Raw genomic sequence first — 26,021 nt, 5'->3', positions numbered from 1 at the left:
TGGTAAATTCTATTCGCTTTATACACACAAATAGGATCTTGGAGTCTTGAGGCCCAAGAAAATAAAAGCCTCTTGGGACAACACAAAAGATCCAGGATGTGGGCGTCAGATTTCTTGGAATTGGACTCAGAGGACTATGGATGACATCTTTAAACATTTTTTTTGAGATTTTACTTATTTTAATATGTGTGTGTTTTGCCTGCATGTATGTCTGTGCTCCACATTGTGCAGTGTCCGCAGAGGCCAGAAGAGGGCGTCAGAGCTTCTAGAACTGGAGTTACTGGTGGTTGGTAACTATGTGGGGCTAGGACTCAAACCTGGGTTCTGTGAAGAGCAGCCAGTGCTCTTAACCACGGAGCCATCTCTAATTGTGCCCCCAGCTGACATCTCATTTTGATCTTTCCTTCCCACCAGGTCCAGTATAAAACACACACACTTTTGTCTCCATTGGGCTCTTCCTTGGAAGTCAGTCCTTGATTTCCAGGTCCTGTCTGGCCTGGGGATTTCAGAAAGCTGTTGAGCCTTTAATTACCTGCTTATACTCTCTAATTGCCGCAGATAAGACCTGCGGCTAATTCCAGCCTCCAGAAGGCAATTACTTCACCTCTTTTCAGGATTACTTTACTCTCAGTGTCCTGACTTTTTTTTTTTTAATGTTTCTTTGAGTATTCTCTTTTCATTTTGCTGAATCAAGTGGGGGGGCCATAAATGAACTCCAGAGTGATTCTGGGATGGTGTGAAAGAAAGGACGGGAGAATCTAGGGTCCAGTTTCAACTCTAACCGTCAATCTCTTGGAGTTTATGTTTTTGGTGTATAAAATGGGAATTTGAATGACAGCATTGTAAAGAATAGTCTAGGATAGGGGATAGAGAGATGATTCTTTGGTACTTGTCTTGAAAGAATAAGGACCTCAGTTGGATCCCTAGAACCCATCGGGACAGAGATGGGGTGGGGGGAGCCGAGAATGGTGGTGTATGCTTTCGATCCTCATGCTGGGTAGGCAAAGATGAGTGGGTGTTTGACACAACGTTCCCGGCTGAATCCTGACTCTACAGGGTCCCCTGGGTTTCTACTGAACGTGTTCATGCTTCTCTTCCCCCTTTCCTGGAGGCCACAACTGTGATTGAAGTGACATTAGATAGAATACCAAAGGTAAGCCATTCCGTTTGTGAACCCAAGTTTTAAGCCAATAATTCTTGTTTACTCTCTCATCTTTTTCTTTGAACTGTGGAAAATACGATTCACTAAGACTGAAGAAATTGCAAAAGAGAATTTAAAGTGGTTTCCTTGCTGGCAGTCTTCAATAACTGCTTTCAAATTCCAGCAAACTCTCCCCCGTTTTTTTAAAAAAATAATATCTGTTTGGTTTGGATGTGCAAAGCTACCCGTTTCCACAGGAAAGATTTTTTAAATCCTTTCATTCCACCAAGGAAGCATCTGGGGATTTCATTTGGAAAGAAGTAGGAAGAATGTGGCTATATATGGAGATGAAAGGGGGTTCTCTTCCTAAATGGTGTGACTGTGTGTGAGTTACTTAGTCTCTCTAAGCCTCATTTTCTCCATCTGTAAAATGTGGTTAGCACATAAATATGAGGTGTAAATTAAGAACCGTGTTCGTTTCTTTCATTATTGTTGTGATACTCTCACAAAGGCAATTAAGGAAGAATGGATTTATTTGACTACAAATTTCAGGTTGCAGTTCATCATGGCAGGTCTCACAGCATTCAATTTTTTTGTTTTGTTTTTTTGTTTGTTTGTTTTTTTAGCCCAAAATTTCAGAGTCTTCCACATTCTTCCCACAAAACAGTTCCAAAGCCAAGAGTCATGCAGTTAGGTTTATTTAACAGCAAAAACGCATCTTGATACCAATTTTTGTCTTTGTTTCTTTTTCTGGTGTAATAAAATACTCGGGCAAAAGCAATTTACTGGGGAAAAGGTTTATTCAGCTGGCCATTTTGGGTTATAGCTCATCACTGTGGGGAAAGGAAGGCAGCAGGAACTTGAAACAGCTGGTCATGCTGCAGCCACAGTCCAGAGCAGAGAGCAATGAGTGAGTGAGGCATGCCAGCACTTGTAGCTTACCCTCTCCGTTTTATGCAGTCCGGCATTCCTTGCCTGGAATAGCCCCACCCATAGTCTAGATGCATCTTCCCACATTAATTAACTTAAGACAATCCCTCACAGATAGATTCGGAGACCAGGTCCTAGTGAGTCTAAATTTTGTCAAGTTGACAACCAACACAAGCACCTACTGTATAGTAGGAGCTCCTCCCCTATCACACGCCATCTTTCCTGTTTACTTTGCTATCTAAGAACACAGGGTAGGACTCGGATAGCCTAAGCTCAGTGCCTAATATCACTGTTTTAGTAGCTTGGAAATTTAACCCAGGGCATTTAAGCTCTCCTGGGACTGTTTCCTCGTCTGGAAAAATGGAGACAGTTAACAGGACTGCAAGAGGGTTGGGAGGAGGTGAGGCATTTAACGTAGTTCTTAGCTCAAGGTAGGCGCCCGCCAGTAGTTGCCAGTCATGGTAATATGCGTGGCACACACCTAATTTGAAAAGTTCAAATCTAAAATGCTCTGTGTCCTCATTTCGTTTCTGTTTGCTGTGTACTGTGCCCTGGCATTAAGCACCTTAAGGGAGGAACGGTGTATTTGGCTCACAATTCCAGGTGATAGTCCATCACTGCAGTAAAGCCGAAGCGGAAACTAGAAGCTGCTAGTCAGATCCACCATCAAGAACAGAGAATGGAAGCATGAATGCACACTCCTTGGTGCTCAGCACCTCCCCACACTTATATAGGTCAGAGCCCAGATGCAGTGCCACCCACTGGGCTTGTTTCTCCAGGCTGGGTCTTTCCACATCAATTAAGGCAATACAGACAGACCCCCATGGACATGTCCACAGGCCAACCTGATGTAGTCTCTCGCTGAGACTCCTTTTCCAGGTGATTTCAGATTGTGTCAAGTTGACAACTATAAACATCACACTTTCTGAGCGACAACAGGGAACATTCCACACCTAACCTCCTAGCACAGGTCACAGTAAAAAAATTAAAGTGCATGGAAAATAGCCCGTAAACTAGCCCTCAGGACACATGTATGAGGTGTATAAACCACATCAATGAGTTTCCTTTGTAGACTCGGAGCCCATCCCTAAGGTATCTCATCGCCCATATGCAAACAGTCCAGAATCAAATACTTCTGCTCCCAAGCATTGCAGATAATGATTACTGTACTAGCAGCAGCAGTTAAAGACCGAATCACACCTGAGACTACAAAGCAGGTGAGAGAGACAGCTGCTGAGGAGCAGACAAAGGAGGAACTAGAGGAGAAAGCAGCCCCTGCAGCCAGAAGACAGTGGCCAGCGACTCCAAACAGTGGCAGGAATGTTTCGGCTATACCCATCTTCCCCAAGCTTCCTTTCCTCTTTGCTCTGCCTTCTGAAGTGGGCAGGGATGTGCTCAGTCATGTACTTGCCTAGTAATCACGAAGCCCTGGCTTTAATCCCCAGCCCATGTAAGCTGAGCTTGGTGGTCACATCTATAATCCCAACACTCAGGTGATGGAGAGAGGAGAATCAGAAGTTTGGTGTCAACCTTGAGGTCAATCAAGGCCAGTGCAAGGCATGTTTCCTTTGCCCATGTGGCCTTTGCACCACTGTGTATTTGGAGATATATGTATAGTCTGTGTACATCCTCTGCACTGGCTCATTGGCACGCTTGAGCTTCTCTCCACCCTCCCAAACTGGACCACAGAGTATACTGAATACACCACCACCAATTTTGGCTATCAGTGTGGATGCCTAAAAGGCCTGGGAATCCCTGTCTAGGGCCTGCATTCTCCTCTATGCTAAGAGAGCTGAGTGTACGTTCTGTCTCATCGCCTCATTTGTCAGCATACTAGATATGATGAATGATCTTGACATTTCCCACTAAAAGGAGTTCCTACTTCTCTGTCACCAAGCATTTAGACATGCCAAATGGCTATTTAAACCAAAACATTTGGCACAAAGTAGAATCTACTTAGGACCTACCAGAAGTGAATTTTGCTTATGAATTATGTTATTAGTTATATGCATATCTATGATGACAGGTTTGAATCACTGCTACTATAGTGTTTAAACTATAAATGAATGTAGATAGTGAGAGGAATGCATATGTGTGTGCATCTGTGTTTATGTAGTTTGTGTATGCATGTGTGTATATTTGTGTACACATGTATGTGCATGTGTATATGTGCATGCATATGTATTATGTGAATGTGTATTTGTATATGTATGCATATATATTACGTATTTGTGTATGTATACATATGTATTTGTGCATCTGTGTATATGTGTGTATCTGGGAGTATATGCATATATATATATGTCTTTGTGTGTCTCTATGTATGTCTCTGTGTGTGTCTGTGTGTATGTAGCTTGTCTATGTGTCTCTGTGTCTGTGTGTGTAGCATTTGGTAATTTGGGGCTTTATTGAAAATCTCATGGAAGCCAGTGAGTTGAGCTGTGGCTTTTTTGAAGTAGGAGTCAGCACGCTGCCTGGGTTATATGGCCCATGCATGTTTTGCAACATGTCTGCGCTATTTCATCTACTTGGATGGCCAAGTGGCATAGACTTGAAGTCTTGAGTTAAAATTTCAAAACCCTGGCTAAATTGCCTCATCTTCCTATGCAGCTGACAGTTTTGCCTAAAGATAACCAGGAACAAAGCCATGCTTGAGGCATCTTCAGGTGGTGCTGAAGATTTCTCCCTAATACATCCTTTCTGTTTCCCTAGGACAAGAGGGGAGGGAAGGGGACAACTCTCCTAGGTGCAGACCAAAGTAGGGTCCTGACCAGATGGGCCTGAGCAGCTTTCTGGGCTCCACAGTGGCAGGACAGCAGTCTTCCTTACAGAGTAGCAGGGAGAGAAGTTCAGCCTTTACCCCCAGAAGGAACTCCCTCTCAGTGAGGACTCCTCACTGGGTGAGGCTTTGTCTCCACTGATGCTCACACAAAAACCTTCTGCTTTTATACTTTTCAATAATCCACATTTAGACACAGAATTATATATCACCCCTGAACTAGGAGTCATAATGCAACATGTAAGGGATATAATTCCTAAACACCGAAAAGGGTGAAGTCTTCTACAAAGTGAAGACTTGCCATGTCCCCGCTATCCCTCTGACACAGAATCTCATCATTGGCCTCAAACCAGTGAACTCAAATGATCTTCCTGCTTTAGCCTCCCAAGTAGCTGGGGCTGTAGGCACATGCCTGTGCTTGGCTCTGCCACTTTATCTTTTTTTCCGTTTTGCAGAAGTACTGGGAAGATTAAGTGGACAGATGAATGTTTAGTTCTAGGTGTGTACATCAATGGCCGTTGGCTTTCTGGGAGAGCTACAGGGACACCTTGTGAACAATTCTTAGCACTGTATTTCCTTGTTCTCCATACTCTCTAAGTGCTTTACCTAACTCTCTTCACTGGTCCATGGGCTTAGCCAGTGGTGCTGTTCATATGGCTCATCATTTCCAGGTGGCTGCACGTAAGAAATCAGCCACAGGATGAAAACTACAAGTCTGTGTGCCGACTCGTTCATACAGTTTGTTTCCTGCCCGTCACTTTCCTAGGGCACTGCTGTTCCTTGGGTCTCTCAGCTTCAGCAGCCTCTGGGTCCTGTCCTCCACTTTTCCTGCACCCAGCCTACCACCAGTGTTTTCTGTGCTTATTTCCGAGTCCACCTGCTGCAGCCATTGCCCTGTAATAAAAGGAAGGAGACACTGGAATGGATCTCATTGATTCAGCAAGTATTTTGCAGGCATTGGACTAGGCATTAGGGACACAACCAGGTTAAGACACAGTTATTGCCCATAGATGGCTCGTAGGCTAGAGGGGGGAAAACTCCCAACGGAGGAAGAAATAATTAGGTATCTGGGATAGGTAATTGTACCGATATTCATTCCCTGAGGCTAGAAACTAGGCAGACGTGGCAGGGCTGAAGAACTTGTGGGTCTCCAAGTGAACCATTCAGGGGAGGCCTGAATGGAAGTCAGAACTCAGGGGGAAGAGTAAATGGTGAGGCAGATCCAGCAATGATGATCTAGGTACCAGATGCCTAGGAAGTAGACCAAGATCACTGATTTCATGTTGAAAGCTCAAACTTACAGCAGCTGTGGTTAGTTGCACAAGACCCAAACAAGAAGTGGCCATTCCGCCGGGCGGTGGTGGCGCACGCCTTTAATCCCAGCACTCGGGAGGCAGAGGCAGGCTGATCTCTGTGAGTTCGAGGCCGGGCTGGACCAACAGCCTCCAAAACAATACAGAGAAACCCTGTCTCGTAAAACCAAAAAAAAAAAAAAAAAAAAAAAAAAAAAACGTGGCCATTCAACATTCCATCATGAGTTAGGGATGGGCTTGTGAAGTCCCAGTCTAACTAAGGAACTGTTGGCATTTATGGTTGTGTTTGGGGCAGGAGAGTCATTTTTCTTCAGTGGTGTGGCCACTGGTGAGTTCCCCGTGTTCCAGGAAACACTCATTAAACTCATTAGAGAGTTATAATAATAACAATTTAAAAGCCACAGGTTAGAGAGATGGCTCAGCGGTTAAGAGCACTGGCTGATCTTTCAGAGGTTCTGAGTTCAATTCCCAGTAACCGTATGATGGCTCACAACCATCTGTAATGAGATCTGGAGCCCTCTTTTGGCCTGCAGGCAGACATGTATACATAATAAATGAATCTTAAAATTTAAAAGTAGGAGGGGAGTTACTGAGAAGAAAGGGTTCAGAGGGAGTAGCAGGGGGTTAGGGAGGGCAATAGAGAGTGAATATGATTGAAATAAATTATATGCATTATGAATTTATCAAAGAATAAACAAAATATGTTTAAAGAAGAGAGGATCAATATCTAACCCTGTGTTTTTGGTGTTGACATGTGTGTGGTGTATACATATGTGCATTTGTGTTCCCATTGGCAACACTTGTATTTTGTGTGTACATGTGCACATAAATTTACTTATTGTGAACATTGTGGATGCACATAATATCTTTAGAAGGATATAAAGCAGCAGATGACCTTGTAAAAGGGAGCATAGGGGATGAATGGGGGGAATCTCATTGAGTCCTTTCTCATCTTTTGAGTATTAAATTGTGCAGAAATGTAGCCTGTGCAAACAGCAAAGAAGTTCTATTTTTAAAGAAAGGGAGAGAAACCTCAGAGGCCCAGTTGGAGACTCTCATTACAGAAGAAGCCCTGTGGAGGAAAGAGGGTTAGTGAAACAGATTGGACCTAAGGTACTCGAGGGTCAAATGAACCACTTGAAATTAGGAGTTCTGTCACCTTCCTAAAATTGTCCTTGTTGCTAAGTTTGTGTTTGAGAGGGTAGACATTTCAGGGGTCTGGGGGGAGGAGGTAGCAAAGACCAGCAGGAAGGAAAAGGCTTGGTGAGCCCTGGTGTTGGGGTGAGAGACATTTCTAGTTATCATTTCAACCACAGTCAGATGTTGCAAACCAAGATCCAACACTTTAAGGTTTTTATTCTTTTATATATCTTCCCTGTTTTTCTCTCAAATTTTATGGCTCATACCTGTAATCCCTTGAGTAGCTGAGGATTGCTATGAGTTTGAGGCTAGCCTGTGCTATATTGGTAAGTTCCATGCTAGCCTGGGCTACACTGTATATGGCTCTGTCTCTAACACACACACACACACACACACACACACACACACACACACACACACACACACACACCAAAAAGCAGACAACAAAGTCTTAAACTGGGTCTGGAGGGATGGCTCCATTGGTAAGGTCTGGTAAATGCATGCCTTGCAAACACAAGAACCTGCATTTGCTCCTCAGCACCTATCTAAGGTATGTTTGTGAGAGAAGCTTGTCGTGGTGGTGGACACTTGTAGTTCCAGAACTCGGAGGGTGAAGACAAGCAGATCGCTGGGGCTTCCTAGCCCTTCTCAGTAGGCAAGTTCTAGGCCATTGAGAGGCCTTGTCTCAAAAAAACCAGATGCATGACACCTGAGAAATGATACTAGAGGTTGTTCTCTGGCTTCCACATGTACATACACACATCTGCATGCATACACATGTATGTACACACACTCATACACCCATGTGCACCTATATACATGCACCCAAAAGCCAAAGTAGACAAACAAAACTCAGTCTTAAACTGGAGGAGGTCTATGACTTTTCTGGGACAGGAAGAATAAACATAAGAAAAACAGCTTCCCAGAACTGCTCTCAGCAGGACAGAGAAAGCCAACAGTCTGGACAGGCAGTAACAACAACTATGGAGGAGCCAGTCAGGGGGAGCTCCTGGGACCTGCCACCATGAAGAAGGAGAGTGGCAAAGAGCCTGCCCAGGCCTGTGAGTGCCCCAGGCTCAGGAGCAAAGGGTTCCTCAAATTCAGTGACAGATAAGCAGGGCTCGGTAATAGGATTAAACCTGAAAGTGTTACAGGTGAGGGGAAACGAGCCCATTCTTGTTATTGTGAGAGCCAGGCCTTGTCCTCATCCAACAGGCAGCACTCTGTCTTTATTGTTCCTGACAGGGCACAAAGGAACACTCCAGTTTGTTCTCTTGCCTTATGTGGATCTGCAAACAACTGGAAACAATCGCTCTGTGGTTGCTTGGTTTATTTGTTGCCTCTTAGTGGTACTGAGGATTGGACCCCGGGCCTCATGCGTGCTAAGCAAGTGTTCTACCATTGAGCTGTATCCCCAACTCTCGTTTTAGTTTTTGTTGTGAGACGAGGTTTAGTTAAGTTGCCTAGGCTGATTCTGTAGCCCAGACAGGCTTTGAACTTTAACCTTTCTGCCTCAGACTCCTAAGGGGCTTGGATCATGTGCAGACCAGACTCTATAGGACAACACTGAAAACGTCAAACGAGAGAAGGTTATACGCTCTCATCCCCCTGCTCCCATTCTTAACACTCGCACTTTGACCCTTTGAACTTAGCCACTTGCTACTTCAACCCTAGTTTTGTCTACTTGTCTGGGGGGAAAATCACCATCCAATATATTCTGGACCTCTGTAGACAGCCCCAGGTGGAAACACTGAAGCTTTGCAGGCAGAGACGAAGACTAACAGAGAGCAAGCAGTCAAGGCTAAGGTGGGGGGCTCAGTAATGTTCTGGGATCCCACTGATGGAGGAACCCCAGAAGGTGAAAGTATTCAACACAGGCAGGCTCATACAAACCTGTAACCCCAGCATTTGAGAGGCAGAAGCAAGAGGATTGCTACAAGTTCAAGGCCAGTTTGGGCTACACAAAGAAATGCTATCCCTAAAACACAAAGACAGGGCTGAGGGGATGGCTCAGTCAATAAAATGTTCTTCATGCAAGCACAGGGATCTGAGTTGGATACCCAGCCAGTGCCCACATAGAAGCTGACAATGGTGGCTGCCGTGTGTCTGCAATCCCAGTGTGGTGGTTTGAAAGAAAATGGCCCCCAAAGGTAGTGGCACTATTAGGAGGTGTGGCATCGTGAGAGTGGGTGTGGCCTTGTTGGAGGAAGTGTGTCACTGCGGAAGTTCAAGCCACACCCAGTGTCTCAGGTCACTTCCTCTTGTTTGCAAATCAAGGTGCAGGACACTCAGCACTTCTCCAGCACCAGGTCTGCCTGCAGGCCACCACGTTGCAGACTAACCTCTGAAAATAAAGCCACCCCAATTAAATGCCTCTCCTTTGTAAAAGTTGCCATAGCTGTGGCAATAGAAACCCTAACTAACACTCCCAGCATACCCATAACCCCAGCTCTGGGGAGACAGACAAGAGCAGTACTTCCTACCCAGCCAGTCCAGCTGAATCAGCAAGCTCCAGGCCAACAAGAGGCCATGCCTCAGAAATCAAGGTGGAGAACAACTGGGAAAAATAGCTGATGTCGACTTCTAGCCTCCACATGCACATAATCCATGTGAATCTCCAGGTGTAGTCATGCATACCTATAATCCCAGCACTTGGGAGGCAACGGCAGGAGGATCAAGAGTTCAAATTTGAGACCTTGTCTCAAACAAACAAGCAAACAAACAAACAAACATAAGACAAAACAAAAACCATTCAACATTCAAACTTCTAGGAGAAGGTAAACCTTGGATGAGTTAGCTGTAAGGAATTCAGGCAGGTCAGAAGTGCAGGACTGTTTTACATAGTGCATCCTTGAGGGACAGTGAAGGGACAAGTTAGCCAGAGGGGAGGGCAAATGACAGCAATCACTGGTTTCTGAGGTGAAATAAAGAGTGAGATTTTCCAGGATTCAGAGGAAGCCTGAATACATCTGTCAGGTCATAAAATGGATTAGTAATTCCACAAGATCTGTCAAGATTGGGGGAGGGGGTGACCATGGGAATCATCCTTCATCATTGTGCATTTGGAGCCAAGGGAAAGCAAACTATTTATTCGGGGTTCTTTTTCTTTTTGGGGGAGGCATTTCGAGTCAGGGTTTCTCTGCGGCTTTGGAGGCTGTCCTGGAACTAGCTGTCATAGACTAGGCTGGTCTTGAACTCACAGAGATTTGCCTGCCTCTGCCTCTTTAGTGCTGGAATTAAAGGTGTGTGCCACCACCGCCTGGCTGTTTTTTGTTTGTTTGTTTTTCTTTTGTTTTTGTTTTGGTTTGCTTTTGAGTCAGGTAGCCTAGGACTATATAGCTTAGGCTGGCCTTGAATTTGCAGCAGCCCTCCTTCCTCTAAATGTACATAGCTGGTATTATAGATATATGTCATCGTCCTTGGCTCAAGGGCAAACTTTTTAAATTATTTATTGTTTGAGATTGGGTCTCACTATGTAAACCAATCTGGCTTCAAATCCATTGAGATCTACCAGTTTCTGCCTCCCAAATGCCTGGCTCCAAGTTTTCTAAAGCACTTCACCCTTTCTGGCCTCAAGCTCAGGTTGCCTTATCTTTTTACCCTCTGTTCCTCCTCTTCCATTTCGTGCACACCGCCAGATGTCAAGGAGAGATCTGTTGTCACTGTGAGTTTGGGTTGGGATGTCAACCTGGGCCATTCGCCTTGTTAGAAAGTGCATGCAGATGAGTGGAGTGAAAAACGTGGGGACCGTGGGTGTTCCCTGGTCTAAGATGCAGAAGTCTCGGGAGCCAGCTGTGACACTGAGCTGTGTGACCGTGGACTGTTAGCTATCATGCCTGCGCCTCCATTTCATTTGCTTGTAAAATGGAGATTGTGAATACTTCTTTCCCTCCCTCCCTCCCTCCCTCCCTCCCTCCCTCCCTCCCTCCCTCCCTCCCTCCCTCCCTCCCTCCCTCCTTTCTTCTTTTTTTTTTTAAGTCTTTTTTAAAAAAGATTTTAAAAATTATTATGCTTACAGTGTTCTGCCTACATGTATGCTTGCATGCCAGAAGAGGGCACCAGATCTTATAGATGGTTGTGAGGCACCATGTGGTTGCTGGGAATTGGATCCAGGACCTCTGGAAGAACAGCCAGTGCTTTTAACCTCTGAGCCATTTCTCCAGTCCCCCTCCCTCCCTCCCTCCCTCCTCCTCCCTCCCTCCCTCCCTCCCTCCCTCCCTCCCTCCCTCTCTTTGTATCTCATGATTTTCTTGAGGTTCAAATAAAACGTGGTGGGGACTGGGGAGATAGATAACTCAGTCTATAATGTAGTTTGCCTTGCAAGCATGAGGACCTGGATTTGACCCTTAGCACCCATGTGAAGAGCAAGGTGTGGTAAGTAGTGTGTACTTCTAATCTCAGCATTTAGGAGAGTCAAGACAGGTGGATCCCTGGGGCTCACTGGCTGGCTAGCCTAGCCTAATTGATGAGCCCCAGACCACTGAGAGACCCTGTATCAAAAAAAGGTGGGTGGTTCCAGAGGAATGAACTCGTGTGTGTGTGTGTGTGTGTGTGTGTGTGTGTGTGTGTGTGTGTGTGTGTGTGTGTGTGTGTGTATATGTGTGTGTGTATGTGTGTGTGTGGTGTGTGTGTGTATATGTGTGTGTGTCTGTGTGTGTGCCTGTGTGTGTGTGTGTGTGTGTGTGTGTGTGTGTGTGTGTGTGTAGGCTCTTTTGAGGGTGAAAATTTACTAGTTATAGTTCAAAATTAAGTCTGCCTGGGAGTGATGTAGGGATTAGTGGTAAATTTGGAAATCCTCATCTGCCTTATGACTGTGTCATGCTGCATCTTATCATTATAAGTTTATAATTGTGTGACTTCCTTTGGCATGTAAAATAACCTTCCCTCTACTGGTACTTTTTCTTCCCTAGATGTCCCTGAGCTCCCATCCAAAAGTTCCTGTTGGTCTCAACTGGCCTCTTCATCTGCCAGTGGGACCCTCAGATCCTGAAGCAGTAACTAGAATTCTTATGGAACACTTCCCAAACCACCCTGGGCTTCGGTCACCCCCCTCAGGGGCTCCAGAGTCAACACTGACTTAAGAATGGAAAAGGACTCTTCTAGAAGTGACAGCTGAGAGTTGGATTCTAACCAGCTGCTCCATTAAACTCTTTTAAGTACCTGGTTGTGAATGGTCCTGTGAGTCTACTGTATCCTGGAAAAAAAAAAGAACAAATGGCAGAAATGGTAACAAGTGCAGAACCTTGGAAATGCGTCAGTAGACATGTTGGCTTTGGTGAGGGGATGTCGGATAGCCTCATTGGTAACATTGGGTGGGTGAGTCAGGATCCCAGGAGGAAATGATACCCCCAAGGCTCTTGAGTAGTTGGCAAAGGAGATGCTTAGAATGCTGGGGTTGTAGCACAGACCGAGAGGTTTCAACAACAGAAATGTATTTGCTCATAGTTTGAATACTGGGAGTCTGAGATGATGTGTCAGCCGGTAACACTGAGGCCTCCTCTCTCCACTGGCCATCTTCTCCCTCTCTCCTAAGTCCTGGTGGACTGGGGCCTATTCCAATGACTCACCTGACCCCATTCATCTGTCTCCAAAAGCATGCTCATTCTAAGACATTGGGAGTTAGGAGTCCAGCATGTGAATTTGTAGGGGACATAGTTCAGCCATTAACACATGCTATGGGAAGGATGAGGTGAATGGAGATAGGTGGATGGCAGCAGGGAGAACCTTTATCATCCTTTGGGCCAAAGGATGAAGGGAGAAGGGAAAGTCTTGGAATCCAGCTTCTGCTGTGGCCTTGGGAGAGAGGCTGGCAGACTCAATGTGTTGGAGGTGGCAGAGGAATTCGGGGAGGGAAGCAGCTGATACCCAACTCTTCTTTTCTAACACCCTTCTCCACTCCTGGCAAACCCCATCTGGAAGTAGAGGCAAAGATACTTGTGGTTCAGCCCTTAGCTGCCAGCCTCTTGAGGCAAGACAGAAGAGCTGGCAAGGGTTAGTCAGTGGAAAATAACCAGTATCATGGAGGAGAAGAACACAGGAACCAGTGAGACGGCCGAGCGGGTGAGAGCATTTCCTGTACAAGCCTGATGACCTAAGTTCAGTCCACAGAACCCATGGTGGAAGGAGAGAACTGACTCCTAAAAGGTGTCCTCTGGTCTCCATCTGCATCAGCCCCCACCCCCACCACCCCAACAGTAGAATGCATGTCTGGAGAAGTTACAATTGGCATTCAAGCAATTTAAAAGAGCTTTGAGCAACTGGAAAACAAAACGAACAAAGCCACTTAGCCACAAAGAGATGAGTGCTAACCCCCAGACCTAAACACAACTGACGCCATATTAAAGACACCAGTCCTATCTTAAAACCCGGCACATAGGCCCCTGTGCCTGCCAACATGGAAACAAAGACCTAATCCATCAAAGAGCTAGTCCACAGCTCCAGAAAAGTCCCCAAATGTACTCAGCTTGGTTTCTGGCTTCTGTAGTTCTGCTTCTTGCTAACTGAAGTGTGACAACCAGGATGTGAGTTTTGTGCATAAATGACAAAGGGCTGTTAAAACTCAGGGCTGCATGGTTTGGGCAAGTTCTCTCCCTATGCAGTCACCAGCCAGCAACAATGGCTAGGCTACACCGGTGTCTGTGGTGGTCTCTGGTGGGCTTACCTCACAACAGTACCTTCTACACTAAACCACTTACCCATGTAGCTATCCCAGTGTTCCAGAAACTGCTGTTCTAGGATGCTTAAGTGAAACAGAAAATGGAAAAGCAGTGTTGGCTGCTATAGTTTGAGTATGAATTAGGCCCAGAGAGGCTCATGCATTGTAGGTGTGGTCCCCAGGTGGCAAATCCAGTCACTGGGAGGTGGCTGTATCATTAGGGTCTGACATCATTGGTCGGTTAGGATGTATACCGTAATGTGCTTTTAGGAGGTGTGGATTGGTTGGAGGGAGTAGGTCCCAGAGGTCATATTTGAAGGGTCTGTCTTGGCCTTAGTCCCTTCCTGTCTTACTCTCTGTCCTGTTTACTACAAGGGGAGCAGCGCTGATTTTACCCCATGCTATTCTGGGCCATGTTGTGCATAGGCCCAGAATCAATGCCGCCAAGTGGCCAGGGACTGAAACTCTGAAGTCAGCAACCAAAATAAGTCCTTCTTCTGCAAGCTGTTTATCATAGGTATGTTGCACAGTATTGAAAAGGGTAGCAAACACAGCCATCAATTGTGATGCCGGACAATTCTTATACACACACACACACACACACACACACACACACACACACACACACACACTGGTTTCGAACAATGGCCCAGAATGGTGGTACAGAATGAAGTGCTGTGTGTCCACATGATAGATAGGGACAAAACAATCTAGTAATACTCACTTCATTTGTACCACCTAGTGTGACACTGAAGCGTAGTTCCACAATGAGATCTTGTATCTTCCCCATAGGAAAGGTGTCCTCTTCCTGTGTGTCCTCATGGTCAGCCCCCAGCAGCCATGGGCAGATAGAGAAGCATGGTGGTCTGCAGCTGTGCCTGTCTCTCTTTTTCCCAGGAGACCCCTTGATCATGAAATAAGCCCGTTACACTCTGGGCCTATGTTTGGACGGGCCAGGCTGGGGTCTACCACTATTCCCTTCTGGAATATGAACCAGAATCGCCTGGACCAAGAATTACCAAGGTGAAGAAGGGCTTATGTATACCAGCACTGCTTGTTGTCTGTGGATGTCCTTCAGCTATTTAACCCTGTGTGTCCACCCATCCCCGGCTTACTACAGGGAAGAGCTGATTACTTCCTGCACGAATCTGAAGTTTCGGCAGGGCTCTGCGTGGAGAATTTGCCTCTGCTCCCATACGCAGCCCCTGGCCATCTCTACAGAGGAATGAAAGATCTGTTTCCAAGATAGCAGAGGGCCATCGCTGACAATTTGGTGTGGGTCCACTAGGGGCTCAGTATGGGATGAAGGCAGATCCATCGTTCCCTTCACAGAGTCTGGGGCTTTGAAGCACGGGGGTGAGCCAGGTGGGCCTGATTCACCTTCAAGGTTCCAGTCATAGTTTCACTTCTGTTTGCCAGACAGTTCCATTTATAAAAAAGGGAGCACAGACTCTGGAGACTTACAAAGCTCTGGAAGAACATACTGGTTTCTAGGACAGGCACAGACATCAAAATGTACCTTTGTAGACGTGTCTCATGTGCAGATAACCTGTTTTCACATAAAATATTTTAAATAGCCTCCCGTTTATTTCTGTTGATCCACCTGTATTTGAGATGATCTCATGTATCCCAGGCTGGCCTTGAACTTACTATGAATCTGAGGATGATCTTGAACTTCTGATCTTCCTATCGCCACCTCTTGATGCTGAAATTACTGGTGTGGTGAATGGTAGTTTATGAGACGCTGGGGATCAAACCCAGAACCCTGTGAATACTGGGTAAACACTCTACCAACTTGGTAATATCCCCAGCCCCTCCCATTTATTCATTATCTCTTTTGGTGCTGGGGATTGAACCCAAGATCTCATATACAAGCTGGTACCAGGGAGCTATGACCCCAGCCTTTCCCACACATTAAATCATTTCTAGATGACTCGGTAATTCATAACACAATGTGAGTAGTTGTGGTACTGTGTCCTTTGTACAGTGACTGAAAAGGACAGGACAGATACTCAATACACATACAGCAATGGCTCCATGGCACATGTATGTCAGTAATATTGTGATAACTTTTCGGAGCATTTTTTTGTGGTTGGTAGAGTCTGAGAATGAAGAAGCTGTAAATGCAGATTGTGGTTGTGAAAAATAAACCTGTTCCTTCTTAGGCTAAGGAGCCCAAGAAGCTGGGGAGGTCAGAGGGCAGCCATTGCAATACAGGGCTCCTCCAACAGAGCTCCTTGAACAGAGCTGGAAGAGAAGACCATTCTGGGGAAGCTGCAGAAGGGATGGCCGAGCAGAGGGCCAGGGGTGAATCAACAGAAGCGGCGAGGAATATGCAAGGGGTATGATTTCCAAGTGAGAAACGAGACAATAAAATAGCCAGAGACCCCGGGCGAAACCAGGCCATCAGTCACCCTGGTGTGCCCAGGCCTGCCTGGGCTTTAGTGCTGCAGGCCCAAATCCAGGGGGCTGGGGCACATAGCTCAGTGTGAGCAAGTGTGAGCTCCAGGTATGGCCCCCAGCACCTCCAGAGCAAAGGGAAGGAGAAAGGAAAGGGGGAGGAATGGAGGAGGAAGGAAAATGGTCAGAGGAGATGAAGAAGAGGAGGAGAGGAAGGGAGAAGAGAAAAGGAGGAAAAGAAGGAAGAAGAGGAGGAAATGGAAAAAAAAAACCAAACCATTTTCAGGACCCTCTTGGTCACCATGGGTTACTCTGGAGACCGGATGGTCAATGAAGGCTGGAGCCGACAGGTGTCGTTCTGAGCTGCCATGAGCTTGGGGAGAGAGATGGAAAATTAGTCAAGGGTCCAAACAGGAAGCTGAGCCCTGCCAGGAAGTCAAGGCGTCACTCTAGGTACCGAATCGATAAGGGACTGTTAAACAGGAAAGTGACCTGGGGACACTTGCATAGAGAGGGCTCTGGAGCCTGGGCAGTTGGGGAGAGGTGCTGTGCAGAAGACTGCCCGCCACAGAGCCCCTGCCTTTCTCCACAGAAAGTTGAACCAAAGTGGCGGAGGGAGATAGAGGACTAGGGGATGGATAAAAAGACTCAGCAACAGCAGGACTTAAGAGTACAGAGGTTGGTGCGAGAGACTCTCAGATGCCTGGCACGGGCCGTTGGAAAAGTCTGGGGAAGTAATGAGGGTGGTTTGGAAAGGCCTTCCCACACCACCCTGCCCTGGAATGCAAACAAACAGTTCCTTCCCCTCAGCTTGTGTTGCTTTGACAGCCGTCTTGCTGGGTGTCTGCATTGGACATTCCAGGGACAGGGCCTGTGAGAACTGCAGGGTAAGCGGGAGATTTGTCAGCGGCGTGAGTGGAAAAGAGAGAAACAGCACTAAACTACAGACGTCCGAATCCACTCGCCCACTCTTGTGCCGTTTCCACAAGACCCTTAGTGGGAGAGGGCGGGGGAGGGGAAGGAGGGAGGGCTGGCACCCTCATTTTATAGATGGGAAACTTAGGTTGGAGCAGCAAGCCCAAGCAATGACTACAGAGCAGCAGGCCTGGGATGGACTATGGCCGGCTTGACTCCAAAGAACAGCTCTTCCCGCCTCAAGTCTCCCGTAGCCACAAGCACCTCCTTGAGTGGATATGTCCTCACTTCCCTGCCGGGCCTTGGAGTGATCCTCATCTGGGCTGGAAAGGGGGTCTTCCTGGGATAGAGAGTGGAGAAGACGCTGATGAGGAGATGGGAAGTCAGGGAGTGCTCCCCACGGGCTCTCAGAGAGTGGCTGAAGACTTAGCTGGGTGTGGTGGCGCACACCTTTATTCCCAGCAGTTGGGAGGCAGGGGCAGTGGGTCTCTGTGAGTTTGAGGCCAGCCTGGTCTATAAGGTTGAGTTCAAGGCCAGTCAGAGCTATATAGTCAGACCCTGTCTCAAACAAAACAAAAACAAACAAACAAAAAACCCCAGAATTGTCAGATAATTTCTTCCTCCTCCTCTTCTTTTTCATACCGCTAAATATTTTATTTATGGGTATGTGTAAAGGGATTGCTGTAAAAAAAAGCCGGTTCTGGGCCGCATAATAATACTGTCTGAAAGAGAAAAAAACAACACAAAACAAAAACGATGACACTGCGCCTTCAAAGAAAGTGTCTAAACCAGACACATTTACATTCCCACAGGGACCTTGATGTCTGGCCTTCGATTTCAGGGTTGGTTCTTCTGTTTGTGACATTCCATGCATTTCTCTCCATCCATCTTCTGTCGTACTCACTCCTGCAGGAACCTCATCTTTCCACCCTCTAAGATGAGACCCCAGATTCACTCCCTGATTCCACATTTCTTTTTTGCTCAGCAGGTGCATAACTGGAGTTTGACAGTAATGCTGTCATCAGAATGTCATCCGAAGTTGAGAAATTCGGCATTTCTCAGCCGGCTTCTTTAGTCCCGGCTCCAGCAGAGAAGGGCCGCTAGAGGGAGCTCCTTCCCCTCGCTTCCATCACTTTGCACCAGTCTCCAGAAGGAGGTTTTTCAGAGTTTTGACTCCGTATGCCAGCACCTACGAAAATGCTCATTGATTCACTTCAAGTCATTTATTCCATTCAAATTACCCCTTCAATGCTAGTTTTTAAATTTTTTAAATTTGTATTTTTATGTGTATGAGTATTTTTGCCTGCTTATGTCTGTGTACCGTGTGCATGCAGTGCCCACCGAGGTCAGAAGAGGGCGTGAGATCCCCCCGGAACTGGAGTTACAGACTGTTTTGAGCTGCCTTATGGGTACTGGGAATCAGACTTGGGACCTCCGGAAGAGCAGCCAGTGACCTTAACCACTAAGTCATTCCTCCTGTCCCTAAAGTCAGTTTTAGACACAGACTCATCTTTTCCTACAGTTTCCCCCGGAGTTCAGAGAACTTCCCAGCCAGGCAGCTCCAGGTTAGTAGGGGACAGGGGTGGGGGCGGGGGGGGGCTGGGGGGGCATGGCTGCAAACAAAGCAAAGACCGTCTCTTCCCCCACCCTCGCCTCCTGTGTGCGTCCCAGGACCTTCTTTATCCGTGAAACCTGTTCCATGTATGTGTCTTACGTCCCAGATACTGTGATTTGGGGGGGCGGATGGGCAGAGTTGAGACAGTCCAATGTGACCTAAGCCGCAGTCAAACTTCCCATGATGCTGAGACTGGCCTTGTATTGATAGTCCTACCTCTATTTCTCAAATGCAGGGATTTCTGAGGTGTGCCACCACACTTGGTGACATGCTACCCTTTGTCATTCCCTCAAGAATGCTATTAGGTCAGCATCTACTCTCCTGAACTAGGAAGTGTGTCCTCAGCTTTCACAGCAGGGAAGCCCACCCTCATACTGCTCCTGTTATTTCCTCTCAGCGGCTCCTTTGGTCACCTCTCACGGCCCCTCCTCCATTTTCATCCTGTTTGGCCCCTCCTCCATTTTCATCCTGTTTGACCTCTCTGCAGCATTTGCTGCGGTTGACTCAGACGCCACGCCTTGCTCCATCGGCCCCCTTGGTTTCCACCTGTGAACCACTGACTTCTCCGCTCCGGATGCCCCTGCCACCCTGTCACTGGGGACTCACCGCAATCCGTAGGGACCCTCTGTCTCCAGTTTGCAGGAGTCCAGGGCCAGCTCTGACCTCTCCTCACTTCTGCCCACACCAGTCGTTTCCATTCAGGAATGCTCTGTCATCACCTCCAACTCAGCAACCAGAGGTCTTCAGGGACCTTTTGCCCCATTTGTGTGTGTGTGTGTGTTGCATGGTTCTTCTGCTTGTATGTAGGCTAATGAGCGTGTGTGTGTGTGTGTGTGTGTGAGAGAGAGAGAGAGAGAGAGAGAGAGAGAGAGAGAGAGAGAGAGAGAGAGAGAACAAGCACATGAAGGCCCATGGCTGGAGTCAGAAACCATCCTCAACTTCTTCCTGAGACAGAACTTCGCAATCAAAGTCAGAGCCCGCTGATATGGCTATAGTCCCATTAGCCAGCTGCTCTAGGAATCCCATGTCTGTGCCTTCAGAGCCTGGAATCACTGAGGGAGGTTCCATGCAGCTATTCTGTCTTCACTGCATTAAGGTGGCAACATGGGGCAGCGAACGGGCAGGCCTCTGGGTAGTCTGGGGATGGATAATGCTTGGACTAAATGGGCTTTTTTATTTGCTTGGAGTTGTTTTGCTTGTTTGTTTATAATTACATTTGTGTGTATACCATGGTGAAAGTCAGAGGACAACCAGGAACTAACATAAGCTTCCCATCCTTAAGGTTGCTCCTGTCATGGATTTTGGCACAGTGGAAAGGAACTAATACAAACGGAGCAGAGACAGTTTGATGACTTTCTCAGACTACTAGACGAGTGACTTGTAGATGTTTCATAAAATATTGCTTTTGGGCCAGGGAGATGGCTCAGTGAATGGGTGCTCACTACACAAGCAGGGGGGCCTGAGTTCAGATCTCCAGCACCCGCGTATGAGTGTGCACGCCTGTAACCCCAGTGCTGGGTGGGGAACACGGGCTACGGGATTGCTGGGGCTTGCTGGCTGCCAGCCTGGCTGGAAAATGGCAGACTCCAGGTTCAGTGAAAGAGCCTTCCTCAAAGGGATGAGGCGGAGGGAGCTTGCTAGAGGACACCCAGCCTTCTCTGTCCTGGCCATGTGTGCCCACCTCTGTGCACACACCCACACATACACAGCTTCTAGCCTTGATCATTTTTCTTTTCTAAGCCATTCCTGGATCAGTCAGACTTCTATCACTATCATGAAATGCTCGAAATAATAGAGGAAAAGGTTTGCGTTTGCTTGTGGTTTGGGAAGTTTTAGCTCGTGAATGGTTGGCCGTCTTGCTTTGGGCCTGTGGCAGGGCAGCACATGCTGGTGGAGGCACACGGCAGTGCGAACCCTCACTCGTGGCTTGGAAAGACAGTGGAAAAGTGTAGCTTCTGCAGAACTCCTCTCTAGCATATGTAAGGCCCTTGGGTTGGTCCTCTGTACTAATTTTAAAAAATGAGGAAGAGATCAGGGTCTCACCCCACCCTTTGAGGGCTGATGGTATGTTCCAGATGACCCAGACACCTCCTACCAGGCTGCTCCTTCCAACTGTACTATTGTGGGGACCACACCTGACAACATAACAAGTCTGACATCTCTCTCTCTCTTTCTCCTACCTTTAATCCCAGCACTCCGGAGGAGTAGACTGGTGGATCTCTTGTCAGTTTTACTCCAGCCTTGATCTATATTACAAGTTTCAGGTAGTCAGGGCCACATAGTGAGATATTGCCTCAAAACATTTTTAATATATTGTCTGTGTTGTGTGTTGTGTGTGTGTGCTTGTGTGTGTATCTGCTCACACATGCACATGCGTGCACATGCCACAGTGTGTCCACATGACTAGAAGTCAAAGGACAACCTTCAGAAGTTGGTTCCCTCCTTCCACCATGGGTTCCAGGGGCTGAACTCAGGTCACCAGGCTTGAATGGCAAGCACCTTAGCAGGCTAAGACATCTATCTCACTTCGTCTGCCCCTAGCATGCATGCATGCATATACATACACATATACATTCACACACACACACACACACACACTATGACCTTGAACTCACAGAGATTCATCTACATCTGGGATTAAAGTTCTATTCCACCACACTTGGCTGGCATTTATATTTTTAAAAATAATTTACTTGTATTTCATGTGCATTGGTGTTTTGCCTGCATGCATGTCTGTGTGAGGGTGTTGAGTCCCCTGGAACTGGAGTTACAGGCAGTTGTGAGCCTTCCTGTGGATGCTGGGAATTGAAGCCAGGGCCTCTGAAAGAGCAGTCAATGAGTGCTCTTATCTGCCGAGACATCTCTCCATCCCCATGCATCTATATTTTTAATAAGTCCAGCATGATCTACATAAAGAGCTCAAGACCAGCTAGGGCTACATAGTAAGACTGTATCTCAGCAACCTGCAATAAAACCCCCAGCAAACATGAACAGGGATTGAACAATGTTGAAGTCAAGGGGAGTGGTGATTGATGAAGGGAAACCCTGGATTTGCGATTCTGATGTTTATTTGCAATACATGTTTCCTGTAATTTGTTCATGATGAAATTTTGATGTTTCATTTCATCTTCAAAAAAAGAGCAGCGATACTTTTCAAGAAAGGAAACTGACCATATAATTGACATGAATTACAAAAATCACAACTACTAACACATGCCCAGAAAGAAACCAAGCCTCAGAATGAAGCTTCATCTGTTATTGCCAAAATTGTATTATTTATACGCTGCTGGGTCATTCCTTCTGTCATCCACGAATGCTAGTGGCTCAAAGGGTGGGTCCTCACCTCTAAGGGGAAGACAAGAATGGGGGAAGGGGCATTTTCAAACCAAGCAAGTCTGATCCATTAACTTTTCCTTTCTCTATGAAATGGGGACACAATTTGTAGTCATTTGATAGGGAGGCAGACTGTCTCACTCAACTCAACGAACACGGCATTCCGGGAAGTCACGGATTAAGTCCAGGATGGACCATGGGAAAAGCAAGGTCCCCAAAGGATGACAAGTGCTTTTAAGCAGATGACTTTGGAAACTGAATGCAGGACAGGCTGACGATGGGTGCTGAGAAAACCAACCAGGGGATCACAGTGACAAACAGCTGTAACCCAAACGGGAGACGCAGTGATCTGACCTTGTATTTACACACTGCGTACATGCTCCTTCTATAGACCCCTCCCCTTAAAACTCAGCCTGGGAGCTAGGCTGAGTCCTTTTTTAGGAGCTGGAGGTTTAATTAAAAAGGCAGGTATGGGAGAGAGATTTTACAAACCCAAACTTGGAAGCATTCAGGGGCAGGACTGAGAAGGACCAGAGAAACTTGAAAGACCACCTCTAGATATTAAGTTTGGGTGACTGGAACACTATTCTCTACTGTCATGGGGCAAAGGAAAAGCTGACATGGAATTTGTGATGGTGAATTTTCTTTTATTTTTTTAAAAAGATTTATTTATTATGACTATAGTGTTTTGTCTGCATGTGTGCCTGCAGGCCAAAAGAGGGTTGCCAGATCTCATTACAGATGGTTGTGAGTCACCATGTGGTTGCTGGGAATTGAACTCAGGACCTCTGGAAGAGCAACCAGTGCTCTTACAGTGAGTCATCTCTCCAGCCTTGAATTTTATTTTTTAAAAGGGTTTCTTTGTTTCAATTTTATGAGTCTTTTGCCTGCAATGCTCATGAGGGCCAGAAGGTGGCATCATATCCTCTGAAACTGGAATACAAATGGTTGTAAGCTACCACGTGGGTGCTGGGAACCAAACCCAGGTCCTTTGCAAGAGAAACCAGTGCTCTTAACCACAAAAGCATTTCTTATATTTTTGGTTGTGAGCCTAGCCTTTAACGGCTGAGCTATCCCTCCAGCCCACAAAAGCATTTCTTTAGCCTCTACTTATCCTTTTTATCCTGAGCTTCTTGAGCTTTTTTGTTGTTGTTGTTGTTATTTTAATTGTTGTTGTTGTTGTTTGCTTGTCTCATAGTCTAGCCTGGACGTTGATATGTGCCTGAGGCTGACCTTGAGTTCCTGTTCTCCCTGCCTCCACTTCCCAAGTGCTGTGATTACAAGTGTGCACCACCACACTTCTCCATTCAAGTGCCGTCTACGGTCTCGGTAAGGCCGTTTGTAGAGGTCACATGTGTCCATCTTGAGCAGTTCCTTGAGCTGCCTTGACGTTCACAACCTTGATCTGTTGGCTTTTCAGGCTCCCTTCAGCTTGGAGTTGTTTGGTGTTTCATTGTGGTTAACCTGGGCCAGGCTTCTTTGAGACGAGTATCATGGTGCTCACACCATTGGTTCTCATTGTGTCCCATCGTCAGGCGACGCACAAGCTCCACTCATCTCAGGACCTGTGGTTTCCATGATTTGACTACGGTGGTATCCGCCAGGGTTAGGTTTCTCCCTGGTAAAGTCACTTTCCACACGGAAGGACTGATGTAACTCATGAGGAGGCCCTTGAGAGGCTCTGGGGCTGACCTCACTGGTGCATTTTCCTCCAGGTCTGCAGAGCATTTGGGATTAGAAGGGCGCTGGGCTCTGCTTTTCTCCTCAAGAAAAGAAAGGGAGACAAAGGCGGGGGAGGGAGTGGAGAAGGGGAGAAGAGTGAAGGCATGCATTTGATCTGGGTTTGTAGCTCAGTTCTAGCACATTTGCTTAGACATACGAAGCCGGGTCCTACCCCCAGCACCACCAGAAAGACAATGGTTCAGTGGTAAAAGCCCTGAAGCCGGGTCCTACCCCCAGCAGCACCAGAAAGACAATGGTTCAGTGGTAAAAGCCCTGAAGCCGGGTCCTACCCCCAGCAGCACCAGAAAGACAATGGTTCAGTGGTAAAAGCCCTTGACGCTAGGCCTGAGGAGCCAGGTTCAACCCTAGGACCCACATTGTAGAAGAAGAGAGCCAATTCCCACAGGTTGTCCTCTGACCGCCACAGCAGGCTTGATGCCAAGAACCTTTGCCTGAAGTTGGGTGGTGAAGGTGCACGCCTTTAACACAGCACTTGGGAGGCAGAGGCAAGATCTCTGGGTTCAAGGCCAGTCTGGTCTACAGAGCAAGTTCCCGGACAGCCAGGGTTACACAGAGAAACCCTGTCTCAAAAACCAAAACAAAAAAAAGGCCAAAAAAAAAAAAAAAAAAAAAAAAGGAGAGGTCATTTGTCCGGCACACCCTGATTTCACTAACTTTCACTAACGCCCACTTGAGAATGGAAAACCTAAAGGCAAGGCTGGCTTGCTGGCTCCGAAGCAGGTCCAAGTGTCCCCCTTGAAGGACGCTGGGTTTGTGTCAACACTGTGCTGTCACCTGGTACCAACTCAGGTTCTGAGCATGAGACCCACCTCACATTTGCACTGGGCCCCGCAAGTTGCACAGCCGGCCCAGGGTGAAGGCGCAGGTGTGGACTATTCTAGGTCTTGGGAATGTTTCTGGCTGACACTGAGAGGGCAGCTCAGTGGGGAGGCGCTGGATGTTCCAACAAGAGGGGGTGGATTTGCAGATAGCAGTGAAGGATGGGTTGGTTCAAGGCCTTCAGACAGCATATTTAGCCTTGGGCTGGAAACAAAGTGGAGACAGACACTGGCCAGGCAAGAGGGGTGGCGGGCAGCCCATGAGAAGCGAGGCACTGAAGGAAACCTGGCGTGGTGCCCAGTCCCAAGGCCGCCTTGGGCGATTGCGCTCTGGGGGCCCGGGTGTCCCTAGCGGTCCGGCACAGACGCCCACGGTGGGCACAGGGCGGCGCCACAGTCGCGCGGCCGGAACGTGCAGGCCGCCTTTGGGGCCCTGTATTGGCCCGATGTCCCCGCCCCCCACCCTCCAGCCGCACCCATCCACCCTGGCAGGGCGGACCCGGAGTAGCTCAAGGGCCTCCGTGGGGCCAGGCACGTCCGCTCTCCGCGTCTTCTGGGCGCACTAAGGTTGGGCTGGTGGGGAGGGAACTCCAGGAGGCTCCTTATGCCAGAATCATGATGGGGGCGATCGTGTTGCAAGCTTGGCCTGAGCTAGTCCCGGACTTGAGAGGGAGCGGAGGCTACCCTGCCGTGACTGCAACTCTATACAGAGCCTTGCGCTGCAGGGCGTCACCAACCCCAGCCATTGGTACGAAGATCGCTGGTCCACAGTGTGCAAAGGAACGCTAGAGACCCGCGTGATCCCGCCTGCCTCCCAGGGTCCAGCCTCTTCTCCAACTGCAGCCCTAAGAGGGTCTGTGTGCCCAAAGGTCCTGCGCAACCTTCACAACTTTTCAGAAGGGTTCTGGAAAAAAAAATTCTCCTGATTCAGTGAACTGGGGAGGAAGCAGAGGGGTTGGGTAACATTTTCAACCTTGTCCACCACCTTACCAAGTAATAGTTTAGAATCTAAACTGGCAAACACGGAAACGTGTGAATAATTAAATTCCTCCCCAAATAAAGCACCCAGAAGCCTACAGCTCCAAATCACATTCTTTTTTTTTTAAAGCAAATGTTTTCTTTTTTTTTTTAAAGATTTATTTATTTATTACATATACACCAGATTGAATTGTAGATGGTTGTGAGCCACCATGTGGTTGCTGGGAATTGAACTCAAGACCTCTGGAAGAGCAGTCAGTG

The 26,021-nt window shown here is 47.3% G+C and overlaps 1 protein-coding gene across 5 annotated transcripts in view; it reads left to right on the top strand.

The window, feature by feature from the left end:
- Fbxo16 (F-box protein 16) overlaps nt 1-18,551 on the top strand; it is a 54,890-nt gene extending 36,339 nt beyond the window's left edge. For 3 of the 5 annotated variants that reach the window (XM_040740665.1, XM_021230217.2, XM_005075254.4), the window contains one exon: nt 12,214-12,462. In XM_040740665.1, the coding sequence (XP_040596599.1) occupies nt 12,214-12,384 (171 nt within the window). In that variant the 3' untranslated portion in view covers nt 12,385-12,462. Of the gene's footprint in view, nt 1-10,941; nt 10,968-12,213; nt 12,463-18,258 lie in introns of those variants that run through there. The other 2 variants (XM_013117212.3, XM_040740666.1) reach the window with 2 other exon arrangements.
- The last annotated feature ends 7,470 nt before the right edge of the window (nt 18,552-26,021 follow it).

This window comes from Mesocricetus auratus, unplaced genomic scaffold (assembly GCF_017639785.1).
Source record: "Mesocricetus auratus isolate SY011 unplaced genomic scaffold, BCM_Maur_2.0 Super-Scaffold_100707, whole genome shotgun sequence".
In the NCBI taxonomy this organism is placed as follows: domain Eukaryota; kingdom Metazoa; phylum Chordata; class Mammalia; order Rodentia; family Cricetidae; genus Mesocricetus; species Mesocricetus auratus.
Note: the sequence above shows the minus strand (reverse complement) of the source record. Positions and strands in the feature narration are given on the sequence as shown.